The sequence below is a fragment of the Pleurodeles waltl genome, chromosome 12, assembly GCF_031143425.1.
Source record: "Pleurodeles waltl isolate 20211129_DDA chromosome 12, aPleWal1.hap1.20221129, whole genome shotgun sequence".
NCBI classification, from domain to species: Eukaryota; Metazoa; Chordata; class Amphibia; order Caudata; family Salamandridae; genus Pleurodeles; species Pleurodeles waltl.
Genome location: NC_090451.1, coordinates 101,667,617 through 101,687,182, shown reverse-complemented (window position 1 = coordinate 101,687,182; position 19,566 = coordinate 101,667,617). Strand labels below are relative to the sequence as shown.

Sequence of the window (19,566 nt, the reverse complement as noted above, 5' to 3'; positions counted from 1 at the left end):
TTCACCCTTCACCAGCCAGGCTAGCTTGAATCCAGTGGCACAGTGAGCAAGGGACCCACGTCTGGGCATTCCCTTCCCACTTAGGGCAACTTTAGCAAAACGAAAGGATGATGGACGGAGTGCTGAACAACGCAAACACTCACCCCCAGTCACAGATCTGGGTTTAATCCATCGTTCTTTTGCTCACTATGCCACCCCAGTTTGGACCCAGCCATATGCAAATCAGTCTTGACCCTGTTCCTCATGGGAACAGTCCATCCCGAACTGCCAAGCCAGGTCCTCCCTGGACCGGAAACAAGCATCCTGGGACCGGTGCTTGTTATGCCACCATATTCAAGCTAGCCTGGCTGATGAAGGGTGATACCCTGAAACCGGTCCCAGGATTCCCTTTCTGGTTCAGGGAAGACCTGGCCTGGCAGTTCGGGCTGGACTGTTCCCATGGGGAACAGGGTCAAGACTGATTTACATATGGCTGGGTCCAAACTGAAATGGCATGGCAAGCAAAAAAACTGATGGATTAAACCCAGATCTGTGACTGGGGGTGAATGTTTGATTTGCTCTGCATTCCGTCCATCATATGTTGTTTTTGCATTTGTCGCCCCAAGTGGGAAGGGTATGCCCAGACGTGGGTGCCGTGCTTGCTATGCCACCAGATTCAAGCTAGCCTGGCTGATGAAGGGTGATACCCTGAAACTGGTCACAGGATGCTTTTGTTTCTGGTTCAGGGAAGACCTGGCCTGGCAGTTCGGGCTGGACTGTTCCCATGGGGAACAGGGTCAAGACTGATTTGCATATGGCTGGGTCCAAACTGATATGGCATGGCAAGCAAAAAAGCTGATGGATTAAACCCAGATCTGTGACTGGGGGTGAATGTTTGATTTGCTCTGCATTCCGTCCATCATATGTTGTTTTTGCATTCACCACTAGTCAACAGCAGCTGTACACTTATCGGCAACCACCATCTACAACCTTCCGACACACCACAAGAGGAAAGTCCTCTTATAGAGGCAAGGACGGGGCCAGAAAACACTGACCTCCATCAGTTGCTTGCAACCAACCCCCTGATAGGAGGCAGAATTTCCAAATTCTCCCACCAATGGTCCCAGATCGCATCAGACAGATGGGTCCTCCATATTATCAACAAGGGGTATACCCTGGACTTTCAACAAACTCCTCCAGAAGTACCACCACAAGGACCCCTACCTGCCCATCTAAAAGAGCTCTTGGTACAGATTGCCAACTTGATAGACAAGGAAGCAATAGAGATCGTACCGAAGTCTCAGAGGGGAACATGCTTCTGCTCTTGCTTCTTCCTCATATGGAAAAAGACAGGAGACTGGCGACCTATCTTAGAACTTCGATGTTTAAACAAATTCCTGAAAAAGTCATTTTGTATGGTCACTCTCCAAGATGTGCTGCGATTACTCAACCAAGGAGATTTCATGACTTCCTTAGATCTCCAGGACGCCTACTTTCACATCCCTATCCATCCCAGTCACAGGAAATTCTTACACTTCAAGGTTGCAGGCACCCATTACCAGTTCAGAGTGTTACCGTTCGGCCTCAGATTTTCACCAAGGTCTTAGCTCTGGTGCCAGCCCACCTCAGGCATATGGGAATCCGGGTGTTTCCATACTTGGACGATTGGCTCATAAAGGCATAAACGGTGTCCAAGGCAGCCAGAGACACAGAAAAGTGCCTGTCCCTCTACAAAACGTTAGGGCTAGCAGTCAACTACCCAAAGTCTCACCTAGAATCATCAAACATCAACTTTCTAGGAGCTGTTTTGGACACTGAGCGAGCAAGAGCTTTCGCTTCTCAGGACAGGCAGAAGAGAATTCGAAGTCTAGCGTAGCATCTCTGCAAAAGAAGGTCCACTTCTGTCCGGACTTACAAATCTTTTCTGGGAATGCTCTCCTTGTGCATTCCGTTGATCTCAAACTGCCGTCTTCACATAAGAACACTTCAACAACAATTAGACAATCCTTGGAAGCAGATAAGCTGATCTTTCGACGATATTGTCCAAATAACCACACCAACGAGACAAGTCTTGGTATGGTGGAAGAGCACCCCTCTCATCTCGGAAGGTCTCTCTCTTCTGAAAGACAAACCAGTGCTGTAGGAAGTAGGCTCTGTATATACTATCTCAAAGTAAGAGATAGTGTGCACAGAGTCAAAGGGTTTCCATTAGAGGTAATATAGTGGCAAAATTAGATAATTCTAATGTTCTATTTTGTGGAAGTGTGGTCCTCATTTATTGCCTGTGTGTGTACAACAAATGCTTAACACTACCCTCTGATAAGCCTACTGCTTATCAGAGGGTAGTGTTAAGCATTTGTTGTACACACACAGGCAATAAATGAGGAACACACACTCAAAGACTTAACTCGAGGCCAATAGTTTTTGTATAGAAAAATATATTTTCTTAATTTATTTTTAGAACCACAAGTTCAAGATTTGAAGTAAATAAATAAAATGCAAGGTACTCCACATAGGTAAGTTAAGAACTTTGAATTAGAGCAATAGCATACACAGTTTTAGTAAAAATGGCTATAAGCTTTTTTTAAAGTGGACGCTGTGCAAAAATCAACAGTTTCTGGGGGAGGTAAGTAATGGTTAGTTTGTCAGGTAAGTAAGACACTTACAAGTATAAGTTCCTGGGCATAGGCAGCCCACCGTTGGGGGATCAAGCAACCTCAAAGTTACCACACCAGCAGCACAGGGCCGGTCAGGTGCAGAGGTCAAAGAGGTGCCCAAAACACATAGGCGCCTATGAAGAACAGGGGTGCTCCCGTTCCATTCTGCCAGCAGGTAAGTACCCGCGTCCTCGGAGGGCAGTCTATGGGGGTTTTGTGGAGCACTGGAGGGGACACAAGTAGGCACACAAAATATACCCTCAGTGGCACAGGGGCGGCCGGGTGCAGTGTGCAAAGCAGGCGTCGGGTTTTGTATAGGAATCAATAGAGGGACACGGGGATCACTCTAGCGGTGCAGGCAGGGCACAGGGGGGCTTCTCGGGCCAGCCACCAACAGGGCTAGGCAGAGGGTCGCCTGATGGTCACTCTTGCACTGAGGTTCGCTTCCTTCTGGTCCTGGGGGTTGCGGGTACAGTGCTTGGTCCAGGCGTCAGGTTTCTTGTTACAGGCAGTCGCAGTCAGGGGGGAGCCTCTGGATTGTCTCTGCATGAGTCGTTGTGGGGGTCCAGAGGGGTCGTCTTGGGTTACTCACAAGGTCGCAGTCACCTAGGAGTCCTCCCTGTGGTGTTGGTTCTCTGGAGCTCGAGTCGTGGGCGTCGGGTGCAGAGGATGAAGTCTCACGCTTCTGGTGGGAAGAGTGAGTTCTTTAAAAGTTGCTTCTTTGTTGCAAAGATGTTGCTGTGGGTGAACAGTGCTGCTGTTATCTGGAGTTTCTTGGTCCTTCGGGTTTCAGGGCAGTCCTCTAAGGCTTCAGAGGTCGCTGGTCCCTGTCAGATGTGTCGCTATTAGCAGTTTTCTTCGAGTCAGGAGACAGGCCAGTAGGGCTGGGGCCAAAGCAGTTGTCGTCTCCGTCGTCTCTGCAGGGCTTTCAGGTCAGCAGTCCTTCTTGTTTCAGGTTACAGGAATCTGATTTCCTGGGTCCTGGGGTGCCTTTAAATACTGAATTTAAGGGTGTGTTTAGGTCAGGAGGGCAGTAGCCAATGGCTATTGTCCTGGAGGGTGACTACACCCGCTTTGTGCCTCCTCCCTGAGGGGAGGGGGGCACATCCCTAATACTGTTGGGGGAATCCTCCAATCTCAAGATGAAGGATTTCCAAAAGCAGGGGTCACCTCAGCTCAGGACACCTTACGGGCTGTCCTGACTGGTGGGTGACTCCTCCTTGTTTTTATCATTATCTCCTCCAGCCTTGCCGCCAAAAGTGGGGGCAGTGGCCGGAGGGGCGGGCATCTCCACTAGCTGCGATGCCCTGGGGTGCTGTAACAAAAGGCATGAGCCTTTGAGGCTCACTGCCAGGTGTTACAGTTCCTGCAGGGGGAGGTGAGAAGCACCTCCACCCAGTACAGGCTTTGTTCCTGGCCACAGAGTGACAAAGGCACTCTCCCTATGTGTCCAGCAACTCGTCTGTTTGTGGTAGGCTGGCAGAAACTGGGCAGCCTAGCACTAGGCATCGGACTGCTATTCAGGGGGCATCTCTAAGATGCCCTCTGGGTGCATTTTACAATAAATTCCACACTGGCATCAGTGTGCCTTTATTGTGCTGAGAAGTTTGATACCAAACTTCCCAGATTTCAGTGTAGCTATTATGGAACTGTGGAGTTCGTGTTTGACAAACTCCCAGACCATATACTCTTTATGGCTATCCTGCACTTACAATGTCTAAGGTTTTGCTTTGACACTGTAGGGGCATAGTGCTTATACACATATGCCCTCACCTTTGGTATAGTGCACCCTGCCTTAAGACTGTAAGGCCAGCTAGAGGGGTGACGTACCTATGCCACAGGCAGTGTGAGGTTAGCATGGCACTCTGAGGGGAATGTCATGTCGACTTAGTCTTTCTCCCCACCAGCACACATAAGCTGTGAGGCAGTGTGCATGTGCTGAGTGAGGGGTCCCCTGGGTGGCATAAGACATGCAGCAGCCCTTAGAGATCTTCTTTGGCATCAGGGCCCTTGGTACGAGGGGTACCATTTACAAGGGACTTATCTGGGTGCCAGGGCTGTGCCAATTGTGGAAGCAAAGGTAAAGTTTAGGGAAAGAACACTGGTGCTGGGGCCTGGTTAGCAGGGTCCCAGCAACTTTCAATCATAACTGGCATCAGCAAAAGGCAAAAAGTCAGGGGGTAACCATGCCAAGGAGGCATTTCCTTACACTAATGCTCTATTTTGTGATAGTGTGGTTGAGCAGTGGGCTTATCAAAGGGTAGGTTTAAGCATTTGCTGTACACACACAGGCAATAAGTGAGAACACACACTCAGACTTCACTCCAGGCCAATAGGTTTTGATATAGAAAAATATTATTATTATTTTCTTTATTTTAGAATCACAAGATTCAGAATTCAAGTAAATACATAAATTGTAAGGTACTTTGCATAGGTAAATATGGAACTTTGAACTAAAACAGTAATGTACACAGTTTTGGCAAATATGGCAATAAGCTATTTTAAAAGTGGACACAGTGCAAAAATCAACAGTTCCTAGCGGAGGTAAGTAATGGTTTAGTTGTTCAGGTAAGTAAAGAACTTACAAGTTCAGTCTGGGGGGCATAGTCAGAACACCGTTGGTGGTTCAAGTCAACCCCAAACACCCAGCAACAGAGGGCCGGTCAGGTGCAGAGGTCAAAGTAGGGCCCAAATTACATAGGCGCCTATGGAGACCTCGACCTCAGGGAGCAGACCGGGGGGGTGTGTAGAGCAGTGGGGGTGGTCACAAACAACCACACAAAATACACCCTCAGCGGCACAGGGGCGGCTGTGTGCAGTGTGTGAAGTAGGTGTCAGGTTTTAGGTAGAAATCAATGGAGAGACCCGGGGGTCACTCTGGCGATGCAGGCAGGGCACAGGGGGGGCTTCTCTGGCCAGCCACCGACTGGGCAAGAATGAGGGCCTGTTGGTCACTCCTGCACCGGTAGTTGGTTTCTCTCTGGCCTGGGGCTGCGGGTGCAAGTGCTTCTTCCAGACGTCGGGGTCTCTGTTACCGGGCAGTCGTGGTCAGGGGGAGCCTCTGGATTCTCTCTGCAGGCGTTGCTGTGTGGGTGCAGGGAGGTCGTCTCAGGGTGTCCACATCGTGGGAGTCGCCTGGAGGTCCTCTCTGCAGTGTTGGTTCTTCTGAACACGAGCCGGGGCCATCGGGTGCAGTGTGTTTGGGGACTCACGCTTCCGGAGTGAGGCTGGAGTCCCTTTAACCCCTTCGCTGCCAGGCCTTTTCCCCCTCAGGTGCCAGGCCTTTTTTTGGCTATTTGGGGCAGGGCACAGTTAGGCTCTCATAACTTTCTGTCCACGTAAGCTACCCACGCCAAATGTGCAGCCTTTTTTTTTTTTTCCAACATTCTAGGGATTCTAGACGTACCCAGACTTTGTGGGCTCCCTGAAGGAGTCCAAGAAAATAGCCAAACTACAGTGACATTTTTTTTTTTTTTGTTAAATAGGAAAAAAGGGCTGCAGAAGAAGGCTTGTGTTTTTTTCCTTGAAATTGACATCAACAAAGGATATTCAGTGCTAAAATCAGCAGCTTTCAGAAACAGGCAGACTTGAATCAGAAAACCCAATTTTTCAACACAATTTTGGCATTTTACTGGGACATACCCATTTGTACGATTTTTTTGTTTTGTTTTGTGCTTTCAGCCTCCTTCCAGTCAGTGACAGAAATGGGTGTGAAACCAATGCTGGATCCCAGAAACTTAAACATTTCTGAAAAGTAGACTCATTTTTGAATTCAGCAATGGGTAATTTGTGTAGATCCTACAAGGGTTTCCTCCAGAAAATAAAAACTAAAATAAAATAAAAAAATATTGAAATTGAGGTGAAAAAAACTGCCATTTTTCTCTACGTTTTACTCTGTAACTTTTTCCTGCAATGTCAGATTTTTGAAAGCAATATACTGTTACGTCTGCTGGACTCTTCTGGTTGCAGGGATATATAGGGCTTGTAGGTTCATCAAGAACCCTAGGTTCCCAGACCCAATAAAGGAGCTGCACCTTGTAATGGGTTTTTATTGTATACCAGCTATAGAGCAATTCATTTGGTGAAATACTAGCATGTGAATTACAGTGCATTTCTCAAATAGAAGTCTTTTTTATACACTGTCTTGTATTTGGAAGGAAAAAATGTAGAGAAAGACAAGGGGCAATAACACTTGTTTTGCTATTCTATGTTCCCCCAAGTCTCCTGATAAAAATGGTACCTCACTTGTGTGCGTAGGCCTAGCGCCCACGGCAAGAAATGCCCCAAAACACACCGTGGACACATCACATTTTCCCAAAGAAAACAGAGGTAATTTTTGCAAAGTGCCTAGCTGTGGATTTTGGCCTCTAGCTCAGCCAGCACCTAGGGAAACCTACCAACCCTGTGCATTTTTGGAAACTAGAGACCTAGGGGAATCCAAGACTGGGTGACTTGTGGGGCCCTCACCAGGTTCTGTTACCCAGAATCCTTTCCAAACCTCAAAATTTGGCTAAAAAAACACTTTTTCCTCACATTTCGGTGACAGAAAGTTCTGGAATCTGAGAGGAGCCACAAATTTTCTTCCACCCAGCATTCCCCCAAGTCTCCCGATAAAAATGATACCTCCCTTGTGTGGGTGGGCCAGGTGCCTGCAACAGAAAACGGCCAAAAACTTGTAGAGATTGAGGGGATTGCACAGCGAGTTGATAAGCACATATTTTTCTTTTATACATCTTTAGGCGGACTCTGCTTTGGGGACCCACACAAGTGAGGTGTCATTTTACTTGGGAGACTGAGGGGAACGCTGGGGAGTAGGAATTGTGTGCAGGAGCGGTGATCCTACTAAGAAAAGTCAGGAAAATATGCTTTTTTAAGCAAATTTTGAGGTTTGCAGAGGAGTCTGGGTAAGAAAATGTTGGGGGATCCACGCAAGCCACACCTCCTTGGACTCCTTGGGGGTGTCTAGTTTTAAAAAATGTCTGGGTTTGGTAAGTTTCCCTAGATAAAGGCCGCACCCAGGACCAAAAACATAGGTGCCCCCTCCCCCCCCCAAACACATGTAGTTTTGCGATATATCATTTTGATGTGTCCACGTACGTCCATGATGTACCAAACACTAAAATTGTGAAAAACGCACTTAGGATATGTGAAAAAGACCCCTCACCCACCAACCAAGTTGCTGGCATGCTTCATCATCGGGGTCCCACCTGAGACACCTAGCGTGTCACAAGTGTGCTGCGACGCCGGTTTACAGCGGAGCAGGTTTTGTCATTTGTACCACACATACTGGTTGGATTTGGCAAGAGGGTGAGTGATGGTTAGATAAAATTTTATTAACAAGAGACTTCACAAAAGTGAAATACACTGTTGTAGGAAGTTGGCTCTGTATGTACTATTTCAAAGTAAGAAATAGTGTGCACAGAGTCCAAGGGTTCCCCTTAGAGGTAAGATAGTGGCAAAAAGAGATAATTCTAATGCTCTATTTTGTGGTAGTGTGGCCGAGCAGTAGGCTTATCAGAGGGTAGTGTTAAGCATTTGTTGTACACACACAGGCAATAAATGAGGAACACACACTCAGATACAATGCCAGGCCAATAGGTTTTTGTATAGAAAAATATATTTTCTTAGTTTATTTTAAGAACCACAGGTTCAAGATTTACAAACAATATTTTAAATGAAAGGTACTTCACTTAGGAACTTTGAATTAGCAATATAGCATATACAGTTTTCACACAAATGGCAAATAGCTATTTTAAAACTAGACACAGTGCAATTTTCAACAGTTCCTGGGGGAGGTAAGTATTTGTTAGTTTTGCAGGTAAGTAAACCACCTACAGGGTTCAAAGTTGGGTCCAAGGTAGCCCGCCGTTGGGGGTTCAGGGCAACCCCAAAGTTACCACACCAGCAGCTCAGGGCCGGTCAGGTGCAGAGGTCAAAGTGGTGCCCAAAACACATAGGCTTCAATGGAGAAGGGGGTGCCCCGGTTCCAGTCTGCCAGCACCTAAGTACCCGCGTCTTCGGAGGGCAGACCAGGGGGGTTTTGTAGGGCACCGGGGGGGGGGGGGAACACAAGTCAGCACAAAAATTACACCCTCAGCGGCACGGGGGCGGCCGGGTGCAGTGTGCAAACAGGCGTCAGGTTCGCAATAGGTTTCAATGGGAGACCAAGGGGTCTCTTCAGCGATGCAGGCAGGGGGGGTCTCCTCGTGGTAGCCACCACCTGGGAAAGGGAGAGGGCCACCTGGGGGTCGCTCCTGCACTGGAGGTCGGATCCTTCAGGTCCTGGGGGCTGCGGGTGCAGTGTCTTTACCAGGCGTCGGGTCTTTGAAGCAGGCAGTCGCGGTCGGGGGAGCCTCGGGATTCCCTCTGCAGGCGTTGCTGTAGGGGTTGAGGGGGGGTCAACTCTGGCTACTCACGGTCTCGTAGTCGCCGGGGAGTCCTCCCTGTGGTATTTCTTCTCCACAAGTCGAGCCGGGGGCGTCGGGTGCAGAGTGCAAAGTCTCACGCTTCCGGCGGGAAACGTGTGTTGTTTCAAAGTTGCTTCTTTGTTGCAAAGTTGCAGTCTTTGGGGAACAGAGCCGCTGTCCTCGGGAGTTCTTGGTCCTTCTAGATGCAGGGTAGTCCTCTGAGGCTTCAGAGGTCGCTGGACCCTGTGGAACGCGTCGCTGGAGCAGTGTCTTTTAGAAGTGGGGAGACAGGCCGGTAGAGCTGGGGCCAAGGCAGTTGGTGTCTCAGTCTTCCCTGCAGGTTTTTCAGCTCAGCAGTCCTTCTTCGTCTTAGGTTGCAGGAATCTATCTTGCTGTGTTCTGGGAGCCCCTAAATACTCAATTTAGGGGGGTGTTTAGGTCTGGGGGGTTAGTAGCCAATGGGTACTAGCCCTGAGGGTGGCTACACCCTCTTTGTGCCTCCTCCCTGAGGGGAGGGGGCCACATCCCTAATCCTATTGGGGGGAATCCTCCATCTGCAAGATGGAGGATTTCTAAAAGTCAGTCGCCTCAGCTCAGGACACCTTAGGGGCTGTCCTGACTGGCCAGTGACTCCTCCTTGTTTTTCTCATTATCTCCTCCGGCCTTGCCGCCAAAAGTGGGGCCGTGGCCGGAGGGGACGGGCAACTCCACTAGCTGGAGTGCCCTGGGGTGCTGTAACAAAGGGGGAGAGCCTTTGAGGCTCACCGCCAGATGTTACAGTTTCTGCAGGGGGAGGTGAGAAGCACCTCCACCCAGTACAGGCTTTAATAGCCACAGAGTGACAAAGGCACTCTCCCCATGTGGCCAGCAACATGTCTAGTGTGTGGCAGGCTGCTAAAACTAGTCAGCCTACACTGGTAGTCGGTTAAGATTTCAGGGGGCACCTCTAAGGTGCCCTCTGGGGTGTATGTTACAATAAAATGTACACTGGCATCAGTGTGCATTTATTGTGCTGAGAAGTTTGATACCAAACTTCACAGTTTTCAGTGTAGCCACTATGGTGCTGTGGAGTTTGTGCATTACAGACTCCCAGACCATATACTCTTATGGCTACCCTGCCCTTACAATATCTATGGTGCCCTCACCTACGGTATAGTGCACCCTGCCTTAGGGCTGTAAGGCCTGCTAGAGGGGTGACTTATCTATACCTATAGGCAGTGTGAGGTTGGCATGGCACCCTGAGGGGAGTGCCATGTCGACTTAGTCGTTTTATCCCCACTAGCACACACAAGCTGGCAAGCAGTGTGTCTGTGCTGAGTGAGGGGTCCCCAGGGTGGCATAAGACATGCTGCAGCCCTTAGAGACCTTCCCTGGCATCTTTCAAATCATAACTTGGCATCAGCAAAGGCAAAAAGTCAGGGGGTAACCATGCCAAGGAGGCATTTCCTTACAACTGTTAATAACTGAAAGGCCAAAAAACTGAACCAATGACTCACAGCGCGTGAGCTGTAAAGCCGCGTCAAGGCACAAACCGTTTTACAGTCCATTCACTCACCTTTCATACATGCACAAGCCCATTCACGCCGCCAGCCACGGGCCCAGCACATTACAACACTTGCATCGACAGACAGCGCCACTCAAGGGCCCATCACTTACATAAGCCCACATACCTGATACAGCAGTCATAATAGCTGATGGGAGTGTGTGGACTGACGTTTGGCTGGCACCGCCAGCCAAGCGCCACGCCACGCACACCGCCAGCCAAGCACCACGCCACGCACACCGCCAGCCAAGCACCACCCCACGCACATCGCCATCACTTTTTTTTTGTTTATAAACAAAGAAACCACTAACTAATAAGAACAAAACTACAAACACAAAAGCTCTAACTAAATACATGAGAGTAATGCCAACCATGAAACTGAACATATGAAAATATAAAATAGGCAGTTTATGCTCACAGTATTTCCCAAAAAAATGTCTTCGTGTGGTAATTTCTGAAACAGCCGGCCACACACAGCCCAGGCTTTTAAGGGCAATCGGGCAGTACATCCGGCTCTCCCTCCGGATACCTCTTCGGGCACATACTTTACATTTCTTAGTGGGTAATTCTTTTTTGGGAGTAGGAGGAATGTGATCTGGAAAGTGGCGATCTTTCAATCTAGCCACATCCTCCACCACTGCTACCCTACGAACTCTTGCCTGTTCCACCACAATAAGGCTCTCTATCACTGACTCCTGAAATTTAACAAATTTCATCCTTGACTCAGGTGAACAATCCTTGAAAACAATAAAAGCTTTAAAAGTTGCCAAATGAAATAAATGTAGGGCCAACTTTTTATACCACACGTAAGACTTACGAAGAGCAGTGTAAGGTTCCAACCTCTGATCTACTCTATCAACACCACCCATGTGTCCAAAATGCACGCAGATTTGCGCACTTCGGCAACCTGACCCCAAACAGTCACAGGGGAAGTACTCTCATCATGGATGGTAGATAGCATGTACACATCCCTCCTGTCTGAAAATTTCAGAGCTAGCAGCTCATTATTCCGCAAGGCACTGCACTGTCCCCTCAAGTTTTTTACAGACAAGCTCCCTTAGATAGCCTTTCTGGTTAGAACAGATTGTGCCGCAAGCAACAGTGTCCACTTTAAACAACTCCTTGAACAACTGCACTCCAGTTTATAAATTATCTATGTACAAATGGTGACCTTTGTTAAACAGTCGTCTACCAAGTTCCCACACAATTTTTTCGCTAACTCCAAAAGTGGCCAGACAACCAGGAGGGTCAATACTGGAATCCCCACCAGTGTAGACCCGGAAAATATACACTTATCCAGTACTGCTTTCTGACAGCATATACAATTTAATCCCATACCGTGCCCTCTTACTAGGAATGTACTGCTTAAAAACTAAACGCCCCTTGAAAAGGACCAAGGACTCGTCAACACTTATCTCTTTGCCTGGAACATAGACCTCTGAAAACCGAGCTACAAAATGATGAGGGACAGGCCTAATCTTAAAATGACGGTCACAATCAGGGTGATCTTGTGGCAAGGCTAAAACATTGTCTACAAAATGCAGCATACGAAGAAGAAGCAAATAGCGATTACGTGTCATAGTTGCAGGAAATATAGCCGTTGCCAACAAGGGACTAGTAGACCAATAAGAAGCCAGTGACGGCTTCCTATCAACCCCATCAAAAAAGTCAAACCTAAAAACTTTTTCATCTCTTCCAGATATGTGGGAACCCCCTGAGTAGCTCTAGACTGAGGCCTAAGCCTGGCAGCGTTGTCCCTCAAATATTGCTCTGCATACAAATTAGTCTGCTCCACAATCTCTTCCAAAAATACTTCGTCCATAAACAAGTGAAATAAATTGACATGCAAAACGTTTTCCATATTGACTCTACACCCTGGGAGACCAGTAAATGCAGCTAACTGTGGCTGCTCCATGTTTGGGGCAATCCAGGTGTCAGGTCTTCTAATGGGAAACCCTTCAGCCCCAGGCTGCTGCACTCTTGGCACATCAATGTCCTCCTCTAAAACAGGCCCTTCATCTGCACTGAGAGTGGCTTCCTCATCAGAAGAATCCTCTCGGACATACAACTCACTGCCAGAATCTCTCAGTTCCTCCTCTGCCTCAGATGCAGAGTCAGTCTCATAATCATGGTCTGAAGACGACCCAAAAAACATGCCAACAACCTACTTAGCGGTCACTCTGTGGTTAGCCATGATCCTCACTAACAACAAATGGATTACCAACAACAACCAGCACTAAAATACGTAATAAACTAAGTGTAGCTTTATCACAAAGAGTTATATACTAAAAAACTATACCACTCACTTGCCTGAAAAAGCTACTCAGGCTAAAATAGGCCGATCTGCCACCCAAAGGGGGCGCCCCCAGCACAATAAAACTAAGGGGAGCAAAAAAACAAAACAAAAATCCCTCATGTCTTGTGGCTTCTGCCCCCTTGGGGGCAGATAGGCCTAAAAAATAGCTCTATCTGCCCCCAAGGGGAGCAGAAATGGTCATCAGTAATGTGCCCCCTTTGTGGAGCGACGCTTGCCAAAGGGGTCACCCCCCCAACCCACCCCCCACCCCAACCACACAAAAAACACACTCAAGATCCCTGGTGCCTAAGTGGATTCTGCCCCCCTTGGGGGCAGATGGGTCTAAAAAAATAGGCCAGTCTGGGCCCCCTTCAGGCGGCGACCCGTGTCAAAGGGGGCACCCCCAGCACACAAAAAAACAAAGGGAACCCAAAAAGATAAAATCTGAAATCTTGGGGACAGACGGGCCTAAAAAAAAATAGGCCGATCTGCCTCTAAGGTGGGCAGAAATTACCATCAGGAACATGCCCCCTTTGGGGGGGGTGACACTTGCCAAAGGTGACGCCCACCACCCCCACACAAAACACACACACAGGATCCCTGGTGCCTAAGTGGATTCTGACCCCAACCTTGGGGGCAAATGGGCGTAAAAATAATTGGCCAATCTTACCCCACGGGGGCGGAAAAGGCCAACAGCTCTGTGCCCCCTTTAGGGGGGCGACCTTTGCCAAAAGGGGCACTCCCAGCACACCCCCAGCACAAAACAAAAAAAGGGGAACAAAAAAAAACAAAAACCTGGCGAATTGGTGGTTCATGCTCCCCTTGGGCCCAGATGGGCCTAAAAAAAATAGGCCCATCTGCCCCCAAGGGGGACAGAAATGGCCAATACTAATTTTCCCCCCTTTGGTGCCCCCAGACACACAAAACAGACCCACATACAACATAATCCCTGGCGCCTAGTGGGTTTTGACCCCCCCCAGGGCGAGATCGGCGAAAAACATGGCCGATCTAGCCCCAGGGGGGGCCGAAACATATAAAAAAAAATTAGTGCCCCCGGGGCAGTGACCCTTGCCTAAGGGGTTGCTGCCCCAAAAAAACTTACTGAAAACAAAATCCCTGGTATTCTAGTGGTTTTCACAGATTTCCCCCCCCCTCTCTGAAAAAACGGGTGATCCGCCGCCGGGGGGGGGGGGGGGGTCATAATAGGAATAATAATAGCCCCCCAGGGGAGCCACCCTTGCCCAAGGTGTCGCTCCCCAAAATGAGAAAATCCCTAGTGCCTAGTGGGGATCGGGGCCCACGATCGTGGACCAGGAATCCACTGAAAAAAGGCACAGGAGGCAAGGAAAAACTCTTTCCTTTCCCTCAGTGTCCGTTTTCCTCCCCTAAAAAACCCCCCGGGAGAAGGACTTACCAGGAGGACGTCTTCTCTCCCCTTGTGCTGGAAGCAAATGGCTTCCAGCGCGTCCTCGGCAGCTTCTGATGGCGTTGGTGTGCGCTGAGCGCGCTGATATCAGATTGCGGAGGAGGGGGGGGATCGGGGGTGTAAGGGGAAGGGATTCCCCTTCCGTCCTCGACTTGGGGGTGTGGGTGGGAGGCCCATGGGGGGAGTGCTAGCGCTCCCCCTTGGGCCGGGTGCAGGACGAGCTGGTCTCATCCAGGGCACACGAGCACCGTGTGCCTGGACAATACCAGCTCGTCTCGGGCACCCAGGGGGTTAAAGATGGTTTCTTTGTTGTTGTTTGGACAGAGCCACTGTCCACAGGAGTTTCTTGGTCCTTTGGTTGCAGGGCAGTCCTCTGAGTCCTCAGAAGTCGCTGGTCCCGCTGGCTGCATCACTTTGCAGGCTCTTTGAGCCTGGAGACGTGCCAGTAGGGCTGGGGACAAGTCAGTTGTTGTCTCAGTCGTCTCTGCAGGGCTTTCAGGTCAGCAGTCCTTCTTTTTGTTGTAGGTCGTCAGGAATCTTATTTCCTGGGTTCAGGGTCGCCCCTAAATACTCAATTTAGGGGTGTGTTTAGGTCTGGTGGCAGTAGCCAATGGCTACTGTCCTTGAGGGTGGCTACACCCTCTTTGTGCCTACTCCCTGTGGGGAGGGGGGCATATACCTAATCCTATTGGGGGGGAATCCTCCAAAACAAGATGGAGGATTTCCTAAGGCAGGGGTTACCTCAGCTCAGGACACCTTAGGGTCTGTCCTGACTGGAGGGTGACTCCTTGTTTTTCTCATTATCTCCTCCTGGCTTGCCCCAAAAGTGCTCACCACCAGGTGTTGCAGTTCCTGCAGGGGGAGGTGTGAAGCACCTCTACCCAGTACAGGCTTTTTTCCTGGGGCAGAGTGCACAAAGGCACTCACCCCATGTGGCCAGAAACCCTTCTGGATGTGGCTGGCAAGCAGAAACTGGTCAGCCTAGCACTAGTGGTTGGGCTGGTATACAGGGGGGCATCTCTAAGATGCCCTCTTTGTGTGTTTCTCAATAAATCCCACACTGGCATCAGTGTGGATTTATTGTGCTGAGAAGTTTGATACCAAACTTCCCAGTATTCAGTGTAGCTATTATGGAACTGTGGAGTTCGTGTTTGACAAACTCCCAGACCACATACTCTTATGGCTACCCTGCACTTACAATATCTAAGGTTTTGCTTAGACACTGTAGGGGCATAGTGCTCATGCAGCTATGCCCTCACCTGTGGTATAGTGCACCCTGCCTTAGGGCTGTAAGGCCTGCTAGACGGGTGACTTACCTATGCCACAGGCACTGGGTTGTAGGCATGACACTCTGAGGGGAGTGCCATGTCGACTTAGTCTTTCTCCCCACCAGCACACAAAAGCAGTGAGGCAGTGTGCATGTGCTGAGTGAGGGTTCCCCAGGGTGGCATAATACATAATACATACTGCAAGCCTTAGAGACCTTCCCTGGCCACAGGGCCCTTGGTACAATGGATACCTTTTACAATGGACTTATTGGTGTGCCAGGGCTGTGCCAATTGTGGAGATAAAGGTACAGTTTAGGGAAATACCACTGGTGCTGGGGCCTGGTTAGCAGGGACCCAGCACACTTTCACTCATAACTAGCATCAACAAAAGGCGAAAAGTTAGGGGGTAACCATGCCAACAGTGGCATTTTCGTACAGAACCAGAGGACTCCCCATTGATGCAAGCTCTGGACAAAGATATCCAATGCCTAAAGTACTCTATGCACCGCAGCCCCTGCAGCCTCTGAGTGACCACCAGGATCCACCTGTGGACTTGCATTGAAACCAGACGTCCTGTTTGCACCCCACAACGGCCGCCCCTGTGCTGTTGAGGGTGTGTGTTTGGTGCCTACTTGTGGCCCCCAGTGCTCTTCTAATCCACCCCTGGTCTTCACTCAGAGTTGAGGGTACTTACCTGCTGGCTGACCGGATTCCGAGTACCCCCTATCTCCATAGGGGCACACGTTAACTTGGCTCTCCTTTGACCTCTGCACCCGACCGGCCCGTGTTGCTGGGTGTTTGGGGTTAACGTGAACCCCCAGTGACAGACTACCTAAAACCTGGAGATAGGAACTGTAAGTTGAATACTTACCTGTAAAACTGTATGCAGTGTCCATTTTTTTAAAATAGCTTTTTGCCATTTTAAAGAAAACTGTATACATTGTTGATTCTATTCAAAGTTCTGATTATAACTATGCAAAGTACCTTACATTTTATGTACCTACCTGCAAACTGAATCTTGTGGTTTTAGAAATAAATTAACAAAACATATTTTTCTATATAAAATCCTATTGGTCTGGAGTTAAGTGATTGAGTGTGTGATTCTTCTATGGCTTGTGTGTGTGTACAACAAAAGCTTAACATTACCCTCTGATAAGCCCAACTGCTCGACCACACTGCCACAAATAGAGCATTAGTATTATATATGTTTGCCTCTAGGGAACCCCTGGACTCTGTGCACACTATAGCTCATTTCGATATAGTATATACAGAGCCAGCTTCACATATATATATATATATATATATATATATATATATATATATATATATATATATATATATTTTTTTTTTTTATATATATACACACACACACACACACTTAGATGAAAACAGGGCTGTAAGATGCACTTGTGAGAGTGAAGTGCATCACAAAAAAGCAACCAGTGTGTTTCGACCTGTGCAACTTATTTTGATATTTTAATTAATCGTTCTCACAAGTGCATCTTGAGCCTCTTTTTGCAAATAGGTGTTCTTTTAAACATTATTCCAGGTGTTCTCCCATAAATGAGAGCCGAGGGGTGGGGCTGTGTGTGTGTATGTACATGTGTATGTGTGCATGTATGTATATATATATATATATATATAGTTCTCTCGATAAATAGATTTTTTTTTAAATAAATGCATACTTTTTACTAAATATTAAATAAAAAAACATTGGGGATGAGTAATTTTAAATTATTTAAAAAAAAAAATACTATAAATTTATTTTGAGTTGATGCGCTTTAAAATGTTATCGGTTCCAGGTTAATAATAATTAAAAATAAGTTGTATTTAGATTGTACCTTAAAATATTTTTAATATTCCTTAACAAAAAAACTAATTTCCCTATACTTTCCAATCTCTGCTCTTCTGGGGAAGATTACCACTTTCAAATATAGTAACTTTACACTTGTAAATTCTGATGTACGAGGTTGTACTCCCTTATTTGAGGGGATAATGACGTGTTGATTAGCAAAAAAAGTGTAAAGTTACACCCACTTGTAGGAGTCAGACATATGAGTAAATATACACGTGTATTTCCCTTGGTGAATCACCTTGGATTGTTGGAATGTTATAGGCTAATTTTAACAACCTTTTCATTACAACCAGATTCCCTGCCATTCCATGTCGTATTTTTCCCTGTGTTGGAAAGAGCCCTCTACTTTCACGGATGGGCCTAAAGTGGTACAATGAGTACAGGCAGGTTTTAGAGAAGTTTTCTAAATTCACATTTCCATCTTTCATTCCATGTAACATTTACAGTGTAATTGGCTTCCTGTTTTGTACACCTGTAGCTATATTCTCTCTTGGTACAGGTTGGTACTCTGGAATGGAAAGCAAGGTGTAACTAGAGTTGCCTGGTTTATAGGTTGACTGTCATGTGCCAAAATATTTTCTTTGATGTTCAACAGACAAGTTTCATTTATCTGGCGCAGGTGATGAAGATGAGGCTTTGAAGATTGAGATACTTCACAAGCGCAGAAACCTACTAGCTGGATACTGCAAACTAATAATTTATAATGTGCTTGATCTGAACTCTGCCACTGATGTTTTCAAACACTATGTGAAGGTAAGAGAACACTGCAGATGGGTCACACTGCTTGGGTTTCTTGAGAACAACAAAGTGTATAACGTATGGTGTATTTAATATTAACTATGTGTGAGGCAGATTTGTCTTGGAATCAACTCTTCCTGGTATTGAAGCTCCCTCCATGAGTGACGTGCTACAGAATGATGCAGATCCTATTGACAGTATAGTTTATTCAAACATGGAACGTTGACTTCCAGTGTCTTGTAAGTAATAAAAATTAGCATTGTCCATAAATTGCAAATTTTCTGAAAAGCTAGAGCCCTTCCGCTACAGCTGTAGGTATACCCTAGGATGAACAAGGGGTTTGTGTGCCCTTTTATTATGGAAAAGGTTTTTACAAAATTATCGGGGGCTCCAACGTATTCAGACTCAGTAATTTATCTTGTTTGAAATGGGCTTTAGAGGAATTCCTAGTCTAAGGCTTTTTGACATTTCCTTTTTAGTATTACAATGACTATGGTGATATCATCAAAGAAACTCTGAGCAGAACCCGTCAGATCAACAAAGTGCAGTGTGCCAGGACCCTTCTTCTCACCCTGCAACAGGTTTGTGCAACATTTGTGTTGGTATTGCAGACCATTTGCAATCTTTTTTAACTTGAAGATAAGGGTGATTACTCTGAAGTTCCTAGTACCAAACATATTCACAGGCAGAGGAAAGAATGAAGTAAGTTTTATAAAGTTCTTTGCACAGTGTCCCAGATTTCGTTTATAAGGAAATATTTGTTTTTGGAAATGTGACAACTATACCAGATGCCTATGAAATACAAAGGTGCATTTCTTCTCTATAGAATTTTAGAAGCCATCTTATCTCACCCAAGTGTGGCCAAACTTTCAAAGAAAAACAATCCTCTGCACCGCACCTTCAGAAGCCTAGCACAAAGGTAATGGAGGATAGTCCAGGTTCAGTTGAACCCACCTCACACAATGGGAAGCACTCCCAGGATTCTTGATTTAAAGTTGAACCCCAGCATTCCTCGGGGGCACAATATTGTGAGATAATGATTCCCCTAAGCCAAAAAAAGTTCTAGGGAGTTCAAGACCCTATTGGATGCCCCATTGGGTTACCGACGTAGGCCCAAATATTTCAGGAAGTAGATAAAGGCAGCATTGAAGTATATCCATTAAGCACTTTCCTTTGTGCCTGTCTCATCCTTAGCACTCTTATGATGGTAAGTGTGTTTCTGTCCACGCCTCTGATCTGAATTGCTCTTCCCCCGATGCTTGTCCTGAGTAAATTAGCTACAGTTGTCTGTCATCTGGAATGTGGTAGAGACTTCTAGCTGCAGATTCCTTACCTTTGAATTCCCTGGCGTCAGCTTTGAATCCGGAATCTTTTTACTGAGCAATAGCCTGTGCGTG

The 19,566-nt window shown here is 47.2% G+C and overlaps 1 protein-coding gene across 1 annotated transcript in view; it reads left to right on the top strand.

Moving 5' to 3' along the window:
- LOC138267072 (cohesin subunit SA-2-like) overlaps nucleotides 1-19,566 on the top strand; it is a 1,140,873-nt gene that overhangs the window by 924,036 nt on the left and 197,271 nt on the right. Inside the window, exons 24-25 of the mRNA XM_069215920.1 lie at nucleotides 18,051-18,184; nucleotides 18,649-18,750. Of these exons, the coding sequence (XP_069072021.1) occupies nucleotides 18,051-18,184; nucleotides 18,649-18,750 (236 nt within the window). The remainder of the gene's footprint in view (nucleotides 1-18,050; nucleotides 18,185-18,648; nucleotides 18,751-19,566) is intronic.